Source organism: Panthera tigris, chromosome A1, assembly GCF_018350195.1.
Source record: "Panthera tigris isolate Pti1 chromosome A1, P.tigris_Pti1_mat1.1, whole genome shotgun sequence".
Lineage (NCBI taxonomy): Eukaryota > Metazoa > Chordata > Mammalia > Carnivora > Felidae > Panthera > Panthera tigris.
In genome coordinates this window covers 132,526,107-132,545,003 of record NC_056660.1, presented here as the reverse complement: position 1 = coordinate 132,545,003, position 18,897 = coordinate 132,526,107, and the positions used below count along the sequence as shown (strand labels likewise).

General features: G+C 36.8%; 1 protein-coding gene across 5 annotated transcripts in view; it reads right to left on the bottom strand.

Moving 5' to 3' along the window:
* The window catches only part of SREK1 (splicing regulatory glutamic acid and lysine rich protein 1), a 46,594-nt gene that overhangs the window by 9,164 nt on the left and 18,533 nt on the right, over positions 1-18,897 (bottom strand). For 4 of the 5 annotated variants that reach the window (XM_042987705.1, XM_007079887.2, XM_042987713.1 and 1 more), the window contains 7 exons: positions 16,891-17,055; positions 16,571-16,749; positions 15,235-15,365; positions 14,244-14,358; positions 9,365-9,484; positions 8,622-8,990; positions 5,139-5,234 (listed from right to left, as the gene is read on the bottom strand). In XM_042987705.1, the coding sequence (XP_042843639.1) occupies positions 5,139-5,234; positions 8,622-8,990; positions 9,365-9,484; positions 14,244-14,358; positions 15,235-15,365; positions 16,571-16,749; positions 16,891-17,055 (1,175 nt within the window). The remainder of the gene's footprint in view (positions 1-5,138; positions 5,235-8,621; positions 8,991-9,364; positions 9,485-14,243; positions 14,359-15,234; positions 15,366-16,570; positions 16,750-16,890; positions 17,056-18,897) is intronic. The other variant, XM_042987718.1, reaches the window with a different exon arrangement.

The following is an 18,897-nucleotide window of genomic DNA, read 5'->3' as shown; positions in this document are numbered from 1 at the left end:
TAAACATTAAAATTTTTTTTTAAAAAAAGAAAGAAAGAAAAGGAAAAACAAAGCAGGAGGCACCACAATTCCAGACCACAACTTGTATTACAAAGCTGTAATTATCAGGACAGTATGGTACTCGCATAAAAAGAGACATACAGATCAATGGAACAAAATAAAGAACCCACAAATGGACCCAAAACTATATGGTCAACTAATCTTCAACAAAGCAGGGAAAAATATCTGATGGAAAAAAAAGAAGCTCTTTAACAAATGGTGCTGGGAAAACTGGACAGCAACAAGCAGAAGAATGAACCTAGACCACTTTCTTACACCACACACAAAAATAAATTCAAAATGGACCCAAGACCTAAATGTAACACAGGAACAAAATCCTAGAAGAGAACACAGGAAGTAAACCTCTCTGACCTCGGCTGTAGCAAGGTGTTACTTAACATGTCTCCAGAGACAAAGGAAACAGAAGCAAAAATGAACAATTGGTTCAGTGGGTTAGGCATCTAACTTCTGATTTCCACTCAGGTTATGACCTCACGGTTCATGAGATCCAGCCCAGTCCTGTGTTGAGATCAAGCTACACATCGGGCTCAGTGCTGACTTTTGATGATTGACCTCATCAAATAAAAAGCTTCTGCATAGCGAAGAAAACCATCAACAAAACTAAGAGGCAACTGACAAAATGGGAGAAGATATTTGCAAATGACATATTAAATAAAGGGCTAGTATCCAAAATCTATAAAGAACTGATAACTTATCAAAGAAGATTCTCCAAAGAAGACATACAAATGCCTAACAGACACATGAAAAAAATGCTGAACATCACTTATCACCAGGGAAATTTAGATCAAAACCATAATGAGACACCACCTCACATCTGTCAGAATGGCTAAAATTAACAACTCAGGACACAACAGATATTGGCAAGGATGTGCAGAAAGGGTAACCCTCTTACACTGCTGGTGGGAATGCAAACTGGTGCAGCTACTCAGATAGTATGGAAGTTCTTCACAAAGTTAAAAATAAACTACCCTGTGACCAAGCAATTGGACTACTAGGTATTTACTTACCCAAAGGATACAAAAATGTTGATTCAAATGAGCACATGCACCCCAATGTTTACAGCAGCATTACCAACAACAGCCAAATTATGGAAAGAGTCCAAACGTCCATCGACTGATAAATGGATAAAGATGTGGCATATATATACAATCAGCGATCAAAAAGAATAAAATCTTGCCACTTGCAATGACGTGGACGGAGTGAACTAGAGTGTATTACACGAAGCGAAATAAGTCAGAGAAAGACAAGTACCATATGATTTCAGTCATATGTAGAATCTAAGAAACAAAAAGATGAACATGGGGGAAGGATGGAAAAATAATAATACAAAGGGAGGCAAACCAGGAGACTTTTTTTAATGATTAAATTTTTTTTAACTTTTTTTTTAAGTTTATTTGTTTATTTGGAGAGAGGGAGAGAGAGAGAGAGAGAGAGAGAGAGAGTGTGTGAGGGAGGGGCAAAGAGAAAGGGTAGAGTGAGAATCCCAAGCACATTCCACAGTCAGTATAGAGTATAATGTGGGACTCAAACTCATGAACCATGAGATCATGACCTGAGCTAAAGTTGGATGCTTGACCAATTGAGCCACCTAGGCACCCCCATAAGAGACTCTTTTTTTTTTTTTTTTTTTAACGTTTATTTATTTTTGAGACAGAGAGAGACGGAGCATGAACAGGGGAGGGGCAGAGAGAGAGGGAGACACAGAATCTGAAACGGGCTCCAGGCTCTGAGCTGTCAGCACAGAGCCCGACGCAGGGCTCAAACTCGCGGACCGTGAGATCATGACCTGAGCCGAAGTTGGACGCCTAACCGACTGAGCCACCCAGGCGCCCCAAGAGAGACTCTTTTAAAGACAGAAAACAAACTGAGGGTTGATAAGCAAGGTGGGTGGGGGATGGGCTAAATGGATGATAGGCATAAGGAGGGCACTTGTGATGAGCACTGAGCATGGTATGTAAGTAATGAATCACTAAATTCTATTCCTGAAACCAATACACTATGTGTTAACTAAATTGAATTTAAGTGGGAAGAAAAAAGTAACAAATATGAGAAAGAAAAGAAAAGAAAAGAAAAGAAAAGAAAAGAAAAGAAAAGAGAAAAGAAAAGAAGGCAGGCAGGCAGGAAGGAAGGAAGAAAGAAAGAAATTTAATGCAACTATAATTCACATCATCACCAGAGTTTACTTTTAGAACCTCAACAACTGACTCTTATGTTCAAATGGAAAAACACACAAGAATGGTCAAGAAAGCTCAAAAAAACAGCAGAAGTGTGGAGGAGAATCGACCCTACTAAATGTTAAAAAAATATTACACAAACCGAATAATAAAAATCATGGGGCACTGGCATGAATCATCAAACCACTCCAGAGAAGGTCCAGAAACAGACCCAAACACAAATAGAAACACTCAGTACCTGAAAAGGCAACATATCAAATTAGTGTTGGAAAATTTAAGTTTTTGGAGCACCTGGTAGGCTCAGCCAGTTTAGCATCCAACTCTTGATTTCCATTCAGGTTATGACCTCACGGTTCATGAGATCCAGCCCAGTCCTGTGTTGAGATCAAGCTACACATCGGGCTCAGTGCTGACAGCATGGAGCCTGCTTGGGATTCTCTCTCCCCCCTCTGTCCTTCCCCCAGCTCACACACATGCACGCTTTCTCTCAAGATAAACAAACATTAAAAAAACAAAGAAAAAAAAAAGAAAAGCTGAGTTTTTAAGAAATGGTATTGATCAATAGGAAACCTTACCTGAATGCAAAAACTAAAACCATAAAGTATGAAAAGGAACAATTGGGGGCAGGGATTCTCTAGGAAAGACCTTTCTAACTTTATAACTCAAAATCCAGAAGTCATAAAAGCAAACACTTGAGGGGCACTGTCTGGCTCAGTGAGTAAAACATGCAACTCTCAATCTCCGGGTTTTGAGTTTTGAGCCCCACGCTAGGTACAGAGTTTACTTTAAAAAAAGGTTGGGGCGGGGCAGTGGGGGGAGCGCCTGGGTGGCTCAGTCAGTTAAGTGTCCAACCTCAGCTCAGGTTATGATCTCGCAGCTTGTGAGTTCAAGCCCCACATCAGGCTCTCTGCTGTCAGCATGGAGCCTGCTTCAAACCTCTTCCTCCCTCCCTCCCTCCCTCCCTCCCTCCCTCCCTCCCTCCCCCCTCAAAAATAAATAAACATTTTTTAAAAATAGAAAAAAAAGAAAAAACTTGAGAAATCATATAAAAATCAAAAACTTTAAGCACTTGGGTGGCTCAGTCAATTACACATCCGACTCTTGATTCTGGCTCAGGTCAAGATCTCATAGTTACTGAGTTTGAGCCCCGAGTCAGGCTCTGTGCTGAGCGTGGAACCTGTTTGGAATTCTCTCTGGTCTCCCTCTCTCTCTTCCCCTCCTCCACTCGTGCTCACACGCTCTATCAAAATAAACTTAAAAAAAAAATCAAGAACTTGTATAATCAAGTCTCGTAAGTAATTTCTGATAACAAATGACAAACTAGGAATGAGACCTGGTATCAAATTACTAAGGAATAATCTCCCTAATACAGGGGCACCTGGCTGGCTCAGTCAGAAGAGCATCCCTTGATCTCAGGGGCCAGGAGTTGAAGCCTCACAATGGGGGTAGAGCTAAAAAAAAGAAGAAGAAAAAAAAAGAACACAAAAAACAGCTCTGGAAATAAGAAAATTTTGAAAACAAACAAAAACCAGATCCCATAGAAAAACGGCCTACGTACACAAACAACTCACAGGAAATAAAAATGGCCTTCAAATATATAAAGACATGGTCACCTTCACTCTTAAAAGACATGCAACTAGAATTACTAGATACTGGTACCGTTTCTCATCTATCTGCCAGACAAAAATCCACAACTTTAATAATATAGTATGTTGTAGCTATAGGAAAACAGGTACTCTCATACACAGCCGGTTAAAGTGCAAACTGCTGCCAATCCTTTTGGAAGGCAGTACAGAAATGCTCCTCAAAATCAAACATGCCTCATCTCGGACACAATAATACCACTTCTGGAATTTTCCCATGCACCTGCACAGGACAAAGTAAGTTCAAAGCTATTCATTACAGTACTGTATCATTTACAATAGGAAAATTAAGAAAACCCATTCTACCACAGGATGGTTAAATAAAACCACGTTACTGCCACATAGTTGGAGTCCACGCAGTTGTTAAAAAGAACAAAGCAACATTCCGATGAATATGTAAAGATCTCCAGGTAGTTGGGTAACAAAAAGCAAGGGAGCGACAGTGTGTATTTTGTACTACCTTTTATGAAAGAAATATGGAAAAAAACTATTTCCATACTGTATACCTATACACAAAACTGAAAGGATCTACAATACAAAAAAGTGAAGTCATTACTTATGGGGAGAGAGTAGATGAGTGCAAAGGTGAAGTTAAGGCCTATTGATGAATAACTTTTTATACTGTTGTGATTTCTGAAACATGAAAATGTATAAAACATTACTCATTCAAAATAGAAAGTTTAAAAATGGGGGCACCTGGGTGGCTCAGTTGGTTAAACATTCGACTCTTGACTTCAGCTCAGGTCATGATCTCATCAAGGTTTGTGGGTTTGAGCCCCACATGGGGTCTGCTTGGGATTCTCTCTGCCCCCCCCCCCCACTCTCTGTCCCTCCCTTGCCTGTGTTCTCTTTCTCTCCCTCTGTGCCCTCCTCTGTTCCTGTTGTCTTTCTCCCTCTCTCTGCCCCCCACCTGCTAATGTTCTTTCTCTATAAATAAGCCTTAAAAAAATAAAAACAGGGGCACCTGGGTGGCTCAGTCAGTTGAGTGTCCAATTTCAGCTCAGGTCATGAACTCACAGCTCGCGGGTTCGAGCCCCACGTCAGGCTCTGTGCTGACAGCTCAGAACCTGGAGCCTGCTTTGGATTCTGTGTCTCCCTCTCTCTCTCTCTGCCCCTCCCCCACTCACACTCTGTCTCTCTCAAAAATAAATAAAACATTAAAAAAAATAAAAATAAATAAATCAAGTTTAAAAATAGATTAAAAAGAAAATTTCTCTTCCCCCACTTCAGTCCTTGGATTTAGCACATGCTTTCAACCTACCCCCTAGGGGATGGAGACCTAGAAGATTTCCTTTTTACAGTTTTTGATGTTCTTGGTGATCTGGAAGAACTCCTGCTTCTCCTCCTACGCCTTTCCCTGAAAGATGAAAATATGTCATTTAAAAATATAGCAATTGAAATACAGGACAATTCAAATATACAAAAGCAAAAGAATCCTTAATGCTCTCAAGTGAACAGTATTCTTAAAAGGTTAGTTTAAACTCATGTTATCTCATTTCAGTGCAGGTCAAATTCTGAGCAATTTTATAGACATGGAAAATACGTTCTAAGATTTCATAATAGAAAAGGTAGAAGACCTTTTCATCTGGTTTATGTGAACAATAATTTCCTAAATAGAAAGAATACTAGATGTTTCTGATTCTCTCAAATAGGTTCTTCCTCAGCATCTAAAACATTTTTTATGTATCCAGATCCTCTGTCATGCTTCTAGCTCCTCGCTGCCCCACTGTGGATTATTTCTTAACAAGGTAATAGGCCCTTTTCAAGAACTAAAAGATTAAGTTGGCTTGTAAAAAGTGAACTTATCAGATCTGAGCATTTAGAATGTCTCTAAAAAAGTATTTACATTAATTCCCTTTACAGAGAAATTGTTTTACCCTCCAACTTCCTACCATTTTATTACTCTATTCATTTAAAACTGAGTGCACAAGTTGCTAGGACAAAAGTAAAACAGTTAAAGCCTGGGGTTTAAATATGAAATAAAAAATTACTACCTTGATTAACATTGTTTAGTATTATTAAAAACTATTTTGCTTAACTTGTTAGCAAATGATGCATATTCAAAATTACTTCATTGAAAACCTGGCCAAATGAGAAACAATGAATTTCAAGATGTCCATAATTCAGGGGATAAGATAGGGGAACATACTAATTACAATTAATATGTCTAACGATCTATCTCACAAGAAGCCCTGACTATTAGGCCATATAGGTGAAAGAACCAAATCCCCTAGAATTCAAGTCCTCCATACCACTTCAGCAAGAAGATTCTAGGCTAATAAAACATTTTGCCAACATCTATCATTATAAAATATAAAAAAAACTAGATAATGCTCAGATATGGTAGATACAGATGTTTAAAAAAAACCTCAAGACCTTTGGAAACACAATTCCAATTCTACCTAAGGCTCTCTCATCCATTACCCAATTTTAGTTCCATGACGCCCCAAAATTACACGTCCTGACTAAAGTGAAAATTAGGTAACGATATTCCATTCAGTTAATGCCATGTCTTAACAGCTCAGCACAAGTACGGGAGGTACTTATCTCACAGCATGAGAATGTCAGTGTATCTTACTTGTTTACACAAAATGATTCTACTCTGACCAGTTTAAGTCTTCACTCAAGAAGCACTATGTACAGGTGGACATCTAATGACTAATACCTGATGTCATTGAGAGCTAAGGCTGGAAAGACAGCAATCTAGAGTGTCAATTTGTTGAGAAAAAAAGCAGTCAGCTGTAGTTTGAGTAACTGTAGTTGGTTAGACTTAGATTGAAACTTTGGTTCCACACCTTATCAGCTGCATAACTAGGGTCATATTACATAATCTGAGTCTCAATTTTTCCAACTGGAAAACGGAGTTAATAACTCATGCCTTGTGGTGCTGTGATGAGGATTTAGGATAATACTTGTAAAGCACCAAGTACAGTCTCTCACACAAACCCAGTGTCAATAAATATTTTCTGCTGAAACATCAAAATTTTTTTAAAAAATGCAGATTAGGGGACAATCTTGAAAATAAAAATACCAAGCACACTCTTTTTCTGAGCAGTTAAAATGTTTCCTGTGTACTCAACAATTCAGAGCACATGAGAAACAGAAAAACGCTAAAAGCTAACAAACTGTAACTCTTCGCCAAGCTCTTGTGAAAGCATGAAACATTCCACACTTCTGAACCTTTAGAAACGGATGTCAGTCAGCGTTTATTCTCCAGGCCCCAGTGGCTAGTTAAGAATATATTTAAGAAGGAATGTGAATATCTGAACTTTCTTGAATGTCAAGCAACTTAAAATGGCCCCTGAAAAAATTAAACATTTCAAAGTCAACAAAAAAGTAAATGCAACTGAATTTAAAAGGAATCAAAACAGTATTTGTGTTACAAAGGGCAGTGACTAAATGACCACATAAACACGACAGAATATGTGACAATAAAATCACTGTGCAGTGGAGCGGCAGTTGTGAGGCTCAACTGGTATCCACAGCAATGAGGCCAAGTTATTCTTCAGTTAGAGGTCCAGTGTGCCAAAATATGGCAGCCATCTATTATAAGCCCCATTTGAACATAGACTGCTGCTCTCAACTTCATCCTTCTGAGGCAGTTTTTAAAAGCAGGTACCAAGTACTGGTTATAGAACTCTCAACTAAACTTAACCTCCTAAAAAGAAGAGAAAAGAGCTACTGTACTTCTAATATGAAAGTGCAGAGCAGATGGAGAATTTCCCCTAAGCTTCAATTTCTTCATATTTTGAAACCATGATAGTAACAGTCTTTTCACAGACTTACTGTGAAGATTAAATAAGGTAGGTCATGACAAACTGTGCTGAGACAAAATCTGGTATATGGTAAGGCATTCAATAAATGCCTGCAATTATCTTGTATTACCTAACCAAAGACTGGTATTAAGAACAGCCTAAAGTTAATAAAAACAGGAAATATACATTCATCTCCAATTATTTTCTATGCAAAACCACATTTAAAGTATACATAACACTGGCTAACACATGTATTTTTAATATCTAGCTTAACACAAGTTAGGAACCTCCGTTTATCAGTTATGGTATTATCCTCTGGAGTAATGGATACAGGTTTAGATAATCTTGAATCAAGGAAGGTCCTCTTTTTTGCAGCTGTTACTATGGCAACCTGCTGCCACCTGGTGGCAGTGTACTTATTAATAGAGGGAACAATCTCTAAGAAAAAAGCAAAACCTTAAAATTGACAGATAAACGAAAACCAAAATTTAAACATCATGCACTCACTCAAGAAAAGAGAGCAGTAAAAATTAAAAAGACAAAAAGGACTAAAATTGCAATTTTAGTAATCATTTTGCATATTAAATTTACCATATCATTCCAAAGAAATATAGAAGTCTGAGATCGATTCTTCCCTATTTGAAAGAAAGAAAGAAAGAAAGAAAGAAAGAAAGAAAGAAAGAAAAAGAAAGAAAGAAAAAACTCGCCCTTGCTACCTCATCCTCCAAGAAAATAAGCAATAGCAGCCACTGCCACCACCAGGGTTAAAACAGTGGATTACAAACAACAGTTAAAACTTTTCAGATCATTTTGCCCGATTATCGTTATCTTTCTCCTCACAGATTCAACACTGTGGCAAATGCTCTAAGAGAGAAATGTTTACTCTGCAATTAGAAGGAAATGTTCTCGTATTATTGGACTGTTTTCTCTTGCATGGAATAATTTACGTTTTCATTTGTCACCAGTAAAAATTTTAAGCATTATCAAACCTGCTGGAACTACGAGATCTTCTTGACGCATTGTAACTTCTGGGTGGTGTTCTGGATTTTTTATCCTTCTTTCTTTTCTCATCTATCTCTTTGGATCTGTCCTTGTCCCGTTCCTTTTCTTTGTCCTGCTCCTTTTCCTTTTCCTTGTCTCGCTCCTTTTCATGCTCTTTTTCCCGCTCTCTCTCTCTGTCTTTTTCCTTGTCTTTATCCCGGTCCTTTTCCCGGTCTTTATCTTTGTTTTTACCCCGTTCCTTTTCTTTTTCACGTTCCTTCTCCCTGTCTCTCTCTTTTTCCCTTTCCTTTTCTCTATCTTTTTCTTTCACTCTTTCCTTTTCCTTGATCTTTTCTCGGGTGTCTTTTCTCTTGTCCCTTTAAAAACAAAAATAAATAAATAAATTCACAACTAAAATTATTCTACTCCCCAAAAAGGACCTCCCTCTCTGTCCTCAACAATTATCAACACAAAACAATTTATACTAGCTTAGAATACATTACATAATAATTTCTATATAACCCAGGTGCACATGAAGCTGCTAAATGAAACAATTATCAGGCTCAATTAAGTATTTTAGAAACCTCAAGAGTCATTCTGATCATTAGACTCAAATCAATGGCAATCAATATTAATCACTACTAAAACAATCAGAAATAAGTTGCATGTCTCCCATTAAAAACCTAAACCACAGTAATTTTTTAACAAATGAAGCCATAAAAAAATTAACACTAACTTCCCCAAAACTCACCGTGAACGTGAACGACTCCGTGACTTCCGTCTCTCCCTTGATTTAGAGCGCTTTTTATGTGGGCTCTTAGACCTACGTCTGTCTTTTTGTCTTGAACGTGATCTATTATGGGATCTACTCCTAAAGAAAAACAAGTTGTTGGAACGTCAAAACTTACTCTTAGAATTTGTTTTTAAAAATTAAAGATGTCTTTCAGGTAAGAAAAATTTTAAACCAATCCCAACAGTATTTATCGGTATTTTAAAATTCTCTATTATGAAATGTTTTAGATTATTTGAAATAAATTATTTATTGGCAACTTTACCAAATAGTTCATTATCCAGAACACAGAGACAGAGAAAGAAATTAAGTTCTCTTCTATGTCAGACTGAAGCTGGTATATCCAAGTGTGGCTTTTGGCTTTCCTTTGCTAATTATTACATATCAATTATTATAGGACTGCTCTCACAGAACAAGTTTTTATAGCATAAATTAAATTTAACTCTTGACTTACATGGAACAGGACAGCTTGTGGTTAAAGTCCGACAAGAAACAGTGGTTGTATGCCTGAATGGTTTCTCTAAATGGCTGTGAAAGGTTTGTCATAACATATACTAAGAATGTATTAAGGATGCACAGTGCTAATTATGCTGCTAGTGTGACAGGAAAGTAAACATCACTCATGAGTTAAAGCTATATATAATTAAATGTTGGATTCGCAAGACCTTGATTTTATAACTACATAAACACAGCTATTAAAAGAAACCTTTATTACTGGAATTCTTGAAGGAAAAATAATTAACTCTTACTCCAATTCTGAAATTCTCTAGGCCCCTTCTTCCCACTGAAATCTTACTTATGTGACGTGACTTTTCTCATAATGTCATATCTTAGCAACTATGTATTAAAATATAACAAAACTGAATGCACACGACTTAAATAACAAAGTGATAAGACTCACCAGCTTTGGAGTGAAACAATCCGGCTCTGACACAGCTGTGCCACACACTAGCTGGCTCTGAGAACTCCGGCTAGTCATTACCCTAAGCCTAGTTTCTTCGTCTATAAAGTTAGAAGTCAAAATCATACCTACATCACCTATGGCTGTCATGAGGACTGAGTCAGATGATACACGGAAGACTGCCTAGCAGTCTGGCACAGAGTAAATGCTTAAGATCCTTAACGCTCAATAACATCACTATTAATAATTAACATAAGTGAAAACTTTCTATCTTTATATATTCCAAGGACATCATATAAACTTCCACAAATATGCTTTATACAATTAAAATTCATCTTGATAGTCATGTTTTCAGGAATTAAAAACAAAGATCTATAAAATACATACAGTTAAATGTTTGTGGTATGCTAAAAAACCAGAAAAATCTCCTATTTTCCATTAATGAAATCTTGTTTTTTAAACACATTTTTCAGTTAGTTAAAATTTGTTTTCTAATAGCTAATTCTCAACTGAATTGCTCATCTATTATATTGCTTTAAAATTATACGTTCATCTTCATACCACATTTTTGATACAAGAAGGTAAGTCACAATTTGTAGACATCTTTATTACTAATAGTCAAGTACTAGATATTAAGGCAAAACTGAAAACTTTTTTAATCCATTTATAGGAATCCACATAATGGTAATATTTTATAAGGCCTTTGCTTCTATATACTTAATTGAAAGTCTTAACATTTCTGTTCTAGTTAATCTTACTGAAAATATACATAGTAATTTTGTTTTCCTCCAACACTGCTTTCCAACCTTAAACAAAGAAACACCTTTTAAAAAATTAGGTGTAGCCTTAGTAAGTAAAAATTAATTTAAAAAACACTGTTCACGTGGCTTCATATCTTACCCTATGGTCCTCAGAGTTTGAAAGTCCCAAGAGTAATTACTGTAGTATTTTAATTTTGACATTAAATACTTTCAAGTCCCTATCTCACCCACTAGTCACCTACAAGAAGTGTTCTGATTAGGATCGCTAAAAGCTTCAAGTCAAAAGCAAATCTAATCTAACCACAGATAAAAACTTCAGTGATCATTAGGAGATCTTATTTTAGCATAAAATACAAAACTGCATTTATAATTAAACTGCAAATACAGGGCAACTTACCATTATGTCTCATCAAAGTTCAACTCTAAGTCCGCTGTTTCCCATTAAAATACTATAAAATGTCTTAAGAGTTCCCATGCTGGTCTGTCAAGGTTACTCATGAAGGTCAAAGTGACAAAAAACTCCTTCCTACCTCCTATTATAAAAGGGGAAGGAACAGGGAAAGGATAGGGGCGCAGGGGTGTTGGTGGGGAGGAAGGCTCTAGAAGCATCTGAGAATGCTGAGAAAGTGGAAGAGGGTAGGCCTTCAAAAGCAAAGGATTCTAAACTCACACTCCTGCTATTAAGTTTAGTGGGGGAGAGCCAGAGCTGAGGTTGGTATCAAATCCAACTAGCAGGGGAGGGGAAGCCAAGAAATGCCTACCATCCCCCTCCTCCCCTACCAGGGAAGTGGCAACAGGAGTAGGTTCCTCCATATCAAGATCCGTAAGTCAAATGTTTCTGAGTAAGGAATTTTTTTTGTCCCCTTAAAAAGAACCTATCTTCTTTTGTATTTCTTTATGAGCTCAGTAAAGGTCACATGTGGTTCTACATATATAAAAATAGTACAAATTTATAAAATAAATCTATGTGAGTGGTAGGTATATATATATATATGTGCATGTATATGTCAAGAACAAGCAATTTCTGGAACACCTGAAATTACCCAGTAATTCAGGGTGGCTCAGTAGGGTAAGCATCCGACTTTGACTCAGATCACCATCTCACAGCTCCTGAGTTCAAGCCCCACATTGGGCTCTGTGCTGACAGCTCAGAGCCTGGAGTCTGCTTCAAATTCTGTGTCTCCCTCTCTCTCTGCCCCTCCCCCCACTCTCTCTCTCTCAAAAATAAACATTTAAAAAAATACAAAAAAAACCCCAAGCAATTTCTATTGCTATGTAGTCAGACCTACAGGAAAGCATTCTCACGAATTAAGAACAATTAACAAATTACTTTAAATATTTATTTCATAAATTTCATTTTAGACTGAATAATCCTTCTCCCACTAACCCTTGGAAAGGGAAAATATCCAAATATACCTAACCTAAAATAAGACCAAGCACCTTAAAACAGAATTAAATAATATACTCCAACAGATAAATCTGAATTCACAGACCTCATCAAGGAAACAAATGTTAATCAAGTTTTGCTTTTTTCCAACCTTAGAAAACCATGAAGGTATCAGACTTGGAGCACACCTCTTGTCATCAACACAAAATGAGATTCAGGTCTTGGGTCTCTTTTTTTCTTCAGAAAAAAAGTAATTACTCTTCAGCTCAATTCTGTATTTCCTGTAACTCCTTTACCTTCATCACAGCCTGTCAACCTGCAGAAATATCCACAACCTAGTACCACTGTTTCTGTACCACTTTCCTTCTCCAACTCTGGCTCCTGTGGCACTGCCTTGTTTCTTGTACGTGACACAACTTCCTTCACTTGGATCTGAACTTGCCTTGCTGAAAGGCCTTGAAGGGAAACAGTAAAACCATATCCCCAACAAGATTTTACAAACTAATAACAGAAAAGTATATACGAGTAAATAGCTAGAAGAATAGTTCACTAGAGTCAAACAAAGAACATCATATTTTTTTTTCCATTTCATTGCTTTAATTTCCTTGGTATCGTAGAAAAACAGACTAAACTGAGCTTGCTAATGAGGTTCAACATACCACATACTGGTTTCCTTTTTTCCCTCCCCTCGAGCCCTCCTCCTCCTCTAATACCACAGCACAGACACACACACACCTTCCTCTACCCCTTCTCTTTAGACTGCAGCATGCACGCACATATAACACGTAATTAGGATCCATTATATACGATTTCACATTTCAATATCACCTCCCTCCGTATCTTAAAGAAGACAATAGAAGTTATCACTTTGGCCACGATTCTTTAGGACACTTCCAATCAAGATGCTGTCACAAGTTATGAGTACATTCTGAGGTCCACTCTGGACTAAATACAATGAAACAGAATTTTTTTTAATAAAGAAAATTAAAAGGATAGAACTGTACTCAAAAGTAAGATAAATACGGACAGCTGGGTGGCTCAGTCAGTTAAACATCCAACCCTTGATTTTGGCTCAGGTCATGAGCTCACGGTTGTGGGATCAAACCACTCTATGCACTACCCACTGACAGCGCAGGGCCTGCTTGGGATTCTTCTTTCTCTCTATGCCTCCCTACTCACACGCACACATTCTCTCTCTCTCAAAATAAAGAAACATCAAAAACAAAAAGTAAGATAAATAGAAAAGAAACAGAGTTGAAGCATAACAGCTGGAGCTACAGCTGCCAAGTTACTCCTGTGTTTCAGCTCCCAAAGTGGGTGCAGAAGGCTCTTACCATCAATGTTACCAAAAATGTGAAGCACCCCATTTGACGCATGGGACCAGAGATAGGTAACTACTGGAAACCAAGATCTGAAGTTCTATACCCCAAGCCTTGAGAAGACAGGGGGTTGGGTGGAGTTCCCTTTTCTCAATAAAAAGAATGAAAAGTTTCTGCCGGTTCTGTATGAAGGCTGGTCTAGTCGTAGAAAATTCAGGATTAGAGCACCTTACAAAAGAAAACCAACTTCTAAAACTGAAAATTAGTTGAGATCATAAAAATTATACACTGATTAGATAAAATTTCATTCTTAACTACAGTATTATAATTAAAGAAACATTTAATTGGAACCATAATTCCTGAACTCCGCTGAAGTTTCTAAATTCTGATATTTAAAGAAAAACTCAGAAAATCTTAACTATTTTAAATACAAGACAACAAAACTTTGTAAGATGATAGCAGAAGTTCTCACCTGTGTTTTGACTGTGATCTTTTTCGTCTAGAATGGGATTTTGAACTAGACCTGGATTTTGAGCGAGTGTGGGAACGAGATCGACCGCCTTTTCTTTCATTGCTCTTTCCAGACTCTGGGAGGAAAAAACCACTTTGCAGTGTAAGCTCAGAACAATTAAAGATCCCAGTTAATAATCAGGCACAAGTGGAATGTACCACATATAGTGCAAGGGGCCTACTCTCTGTACATCCTCCTCCTGTGCAATTATCCTTCAGAAACATCCAAGAAAGTCATTGCATAAACTCGTTGAGTGCAGCCACCCTGCAGCAGTACATATAAACCAGATGATTATAAACAGCTGTTCGTAGTATTTTGTTGCTGCCATAACGTACGATTATAACATGTCTGTAATTCCTAGGACAGTGACTGTAAATCTTCTCTCCATTTATTTTGCTAGAGTGAAGCTTAAATTCTGAGTGCTAATTTAGAAAATGTGCTCAACTGTAAACCACCTACACATTTTTGCTTGGATTTTTAACTTTTAGTAAAAGCAACAAAGTCTCAGTAGGTGTTCCTTTTTATCTTGCTAAAACAGTCCCTGTGTTTTTTCTGAATCATGGGTTCTCTTTCCTATTTTTAAAATTAAAACTTTGAAGGAAAGTGAATCTTCTCAATTAGAACATTTTAAGTGTATTTGTTCTTGTTTTTAGCTTCACAATAACATTTATACCTTGCTTTAAGTAAATCAGTTTTGAGCACTAACTGTGCTATGAAAATATAAAGAACTGATTAACTCAAGCTAATGTGCCTTAAAATTCAGTATCAAGGGAAAACACATTTGGGCTAAGCAGTTCTTTGACCTTAGACACTAGTAAGTCACTTACTCTTTCTCGAGTTTCAGTCTTCTTGTAAAATGAAGGGACTAACCAAGATAATTTCTAAAATTCCTTCCAGTTCTACGATTCTCTGATCTTAAAGTGTGACCTATATAACAACACTATTGCCTTACCTGGTTCAATGGCTGCTGAGATAAATGACTGAGCCTCTCGCACTCGCTTCATTACTTCTTCTAACTCCTTAGCTGCAGCCTGAGGTGTCATCTCAGGGGGTTTTACTATTGCATTGTTGGAGTGATTAATTCTAAATTAAAAATATTAGCATATCACAAATACACACCATATTTTACAAAACATAAAACAAATGTTTACATGATACAAAGATTTACATGTGAGGACAGCTTGAAAGCACACTAAGAACAATACAGCTAAATACAGAATAACCAAAACCAACATCAAAACCATAATTCTTCTCGTTATCACCCATCCTTACCTCTTGCTAACAAAGTCAAAAGCAAGGAAAAAAAGAAGGAAAAACTGAACCCTAGTTGATTTCTTTAACAACTTCAATATACCAGGACAAGTGCTTTTCCACACAACTTAGAATTATAATAAATTAAAATGCTAACACCAATATTAAAATGAATCATTTCTCGTCTTACAAGATTTTGTTGATAGCTCTGCACCCCAGGAGGTTGAAGGGGAAGCTGTGTATTATGTGCACAATTTTAATCAACTGTGAACCATGGGTGAGTCAGCTATAACTTTGAACGTGGGAAGCACCTGATAAAACTCTTCCCTAGCAGGTTACAGTGGTTTCTCTGATGCACATAAATGAATTTGGTGAGTCTCGCTTTACCCCTTTCACATTGAGAAGACAAGCATTCACTAGAAAGAGATTTTTATCCTTTCATACCTGAATCGTGATCAAGCTGTATAACTAATGCAATTACCTACGAAGTTCAGATAAAACTGTTGCCTCAATAATCTGCATGAAATAGAATTTCTGGTCTTGAACATGTAAAGTCTACACCAACTTTTCATTTTGCAAACAAGAATATCAGAAAATATTAAAACTCAAAATGTATGATTTAAAGCATTTCTAAATATTTAATACTATTTTCTTCATGGGATCTTGGACTTACCAAAATTCTCATTACTGTATTACCTAAGTTCAACTCTATGTTAAATCATCTGTAAGTCTAGTTATAAAGCAAAACCAATCTTATTATAGCTTATAGAAAAAGACCTACAATCATTACACGAAGCATATAAATAATGTTAACATCAAATCAGATCTTATAAAATAGAAAATAAGACATTGTGAAATATAACTTTAAAGACTAAAATGGTAAGTAACCCATGTATTTCATTTATACTTAACACAAAGTCTTCCTTTCCACAAATTGCCAATTACTATTAAAAAGAAAAAAAAAAGGCCTTAATTATATCAGCAATACTTTAAGTTTTTCCAAAATCATTAAAATTTCTTTGTTTAGGGTTTCTTACTTCAGTGGCCTGTCTCCAAACATAACTCCATTAAAAGCAAGGGCCCTTGGTACAGAATTTTGGTCTGCAAATTCCACAAAAGCAAACCGAGTTGGCTGAGTCTCATCACCTGCCATCCGCACAAACTTCACTTCTCCAACTTGTTTAAAAAATTCAAGAAGTTGATCAGCTGTCGTTGTCTGAAGAAACAAAGTCACGCTTTAATAAAGTATACTCTTTTTTAAAAATTAGGTAAATATTATTTTATCAATCGGTAGGACTTTTAAGAATGGGAAAAGATTAAGAGGTCCTACCACTCACTTTCTTCTTAAATTAGTTACCTGGGAATTCAAATTGCCAACGTAGACTGTTCTCCTAATTTCATCAATTTTGGAAGGATCCACATTTCCCATAAGCGGTGGCTGTGGTATCTCTCCAAGTGTTGCAATGTTGGGGTCTAGTGCTGCTGCTGGTATAGCTCCCAAACTGCTAAGGGAAACACCCAACTACAAAAAAACAAACAAACAAACAAACAAAAAAATCACACATATTTTCTATTAGCATCAAACATTACCACTCTTTAATCTTAAAAAGAAACAATCAACTCAACAAGAATGGAAAGTGACTAGGGAGTCCAGGTGTGTGTCTAAATTATTGAAAGTGAGGTCACAGAAGTTCTATGTACAATTAGAAATGTAACCTAATTCTTTTTTTTAAAGACATAAAAATGTCTTTAATGTTTATTTATTTTTGAGAGAGAGAGAGACAGATTGCAATCAGGGAAGGGCAGAGAGAGAGAGAGGGAGACACACACTCCAAAGCAGGCTGCAGGCTCTGAGCTGTGGGTACAGAGCCTGACGTGGGGCTCAAACTCATTAACCACAAGATCATGACCTGAGCCAAAGCCAGACACTTAACTGACTGAGCCACCAAAACACCCCAGAAATACAACATAATTCTTATCTGGGTATTTTAAATACTTTCAAACTTGAGACTAAAAATGAACAGTCAATTCTCATTTTCACAGTAGTTATGTACTATGAAGTTGCCATGAACTGGATTATTGAATATGTTATCACTCCTAGGGAAAATACAGGGCTAGGTTCCTGAAAGCTTCTGGTCACAGTTTCATCACCAATAACTGCATTATCTTGTTTTATGTGTTTCTAGTTAAAGACACCTAATGTAATATATAATGCTGATTCATTAACATTGAACTCACAGCCAGAAGCACTATCAACCAGTGCTTCAATGAACCTTATCTAATGCCTGGGTTTTCTCCGTAAGGCCCATCACAGCCTTCCAGCCCCTCAGGAACATGAGACAGCACTTCAATACTTGGGTACTAGCTTAAAAAGCAAAATCAGCAAAAAAAATACACAAAAAATATTACAGCATTACAGGTAAGACAAGAAGGCAGGGTACTGCTGTTTGAACTTAGCTGAAAATGAACATATCAAGCAATGTTCCGCCATGTACTGATTTTGAGGTTTCAAACATATTTTAGCTAGTTGGTGAATTCACAAGCACAGAATTCACAAATATTGAGAATCAAGTGCATCCTGGGCATTCAGCAACAGTGACTAAGTTCCTAATAGTTAATAATCATGGCTCCTAACTTTTGCTAACCCTAGAAGATAGATATGAATATTATGCCAATTTCACAAATAAAAGGACTTACAGAAGTTAATGATTTTCCCAAAGCTATTGAGCTACCAAGTGGTAAAGGCAGGGAACCACTATATAAGACTAAAACTAAAACAGGTACAAAGTTTACCTAAGAAAAGAAATTGAAAATATTAAACTTACTTATACTCTGGTAGGAACAGAAAAAAACCTTTGGATGATCTTTCGTAACATAATTAAATTCAGTTTTTAGTTCAAGCATTAAGGAAGTTTTTTTAAATTTATTTGAGATACAGAGACAGCGTGAATGGGGGAGGGGCAGAGAGCGAGAATCCCAAGCAGGCTCCATGTTGCCAGCACAGAGCCCAATATGGGGCCTGAACTCACGAAACTGCAGAATCATACCTGAGCTGAAACGAAGAGTGGTACACTTAATCAACTGAGCCACCCAGGTGCCCCAAGGAACATGTTTTTAATGTGAACTTAAATTAGAAAAGAAAAGATCCCAAAGTTTGAAAATGGAAAATTCTGCAGAAAAATGTGAAGACATTTCAAGGGGGAAAAAAACACTACAACTTTCCATTTATGCAATTTAAGAAAATTTTGAGCACTGACTGTATATTGTTACAAACTAAGATTAAGCAAATACCAAAGAACAAGACTTCCTAAAGGTGAAAATGTAAGTTGATGAAACAATTATCACTTACACTTGTCAAGTGGCC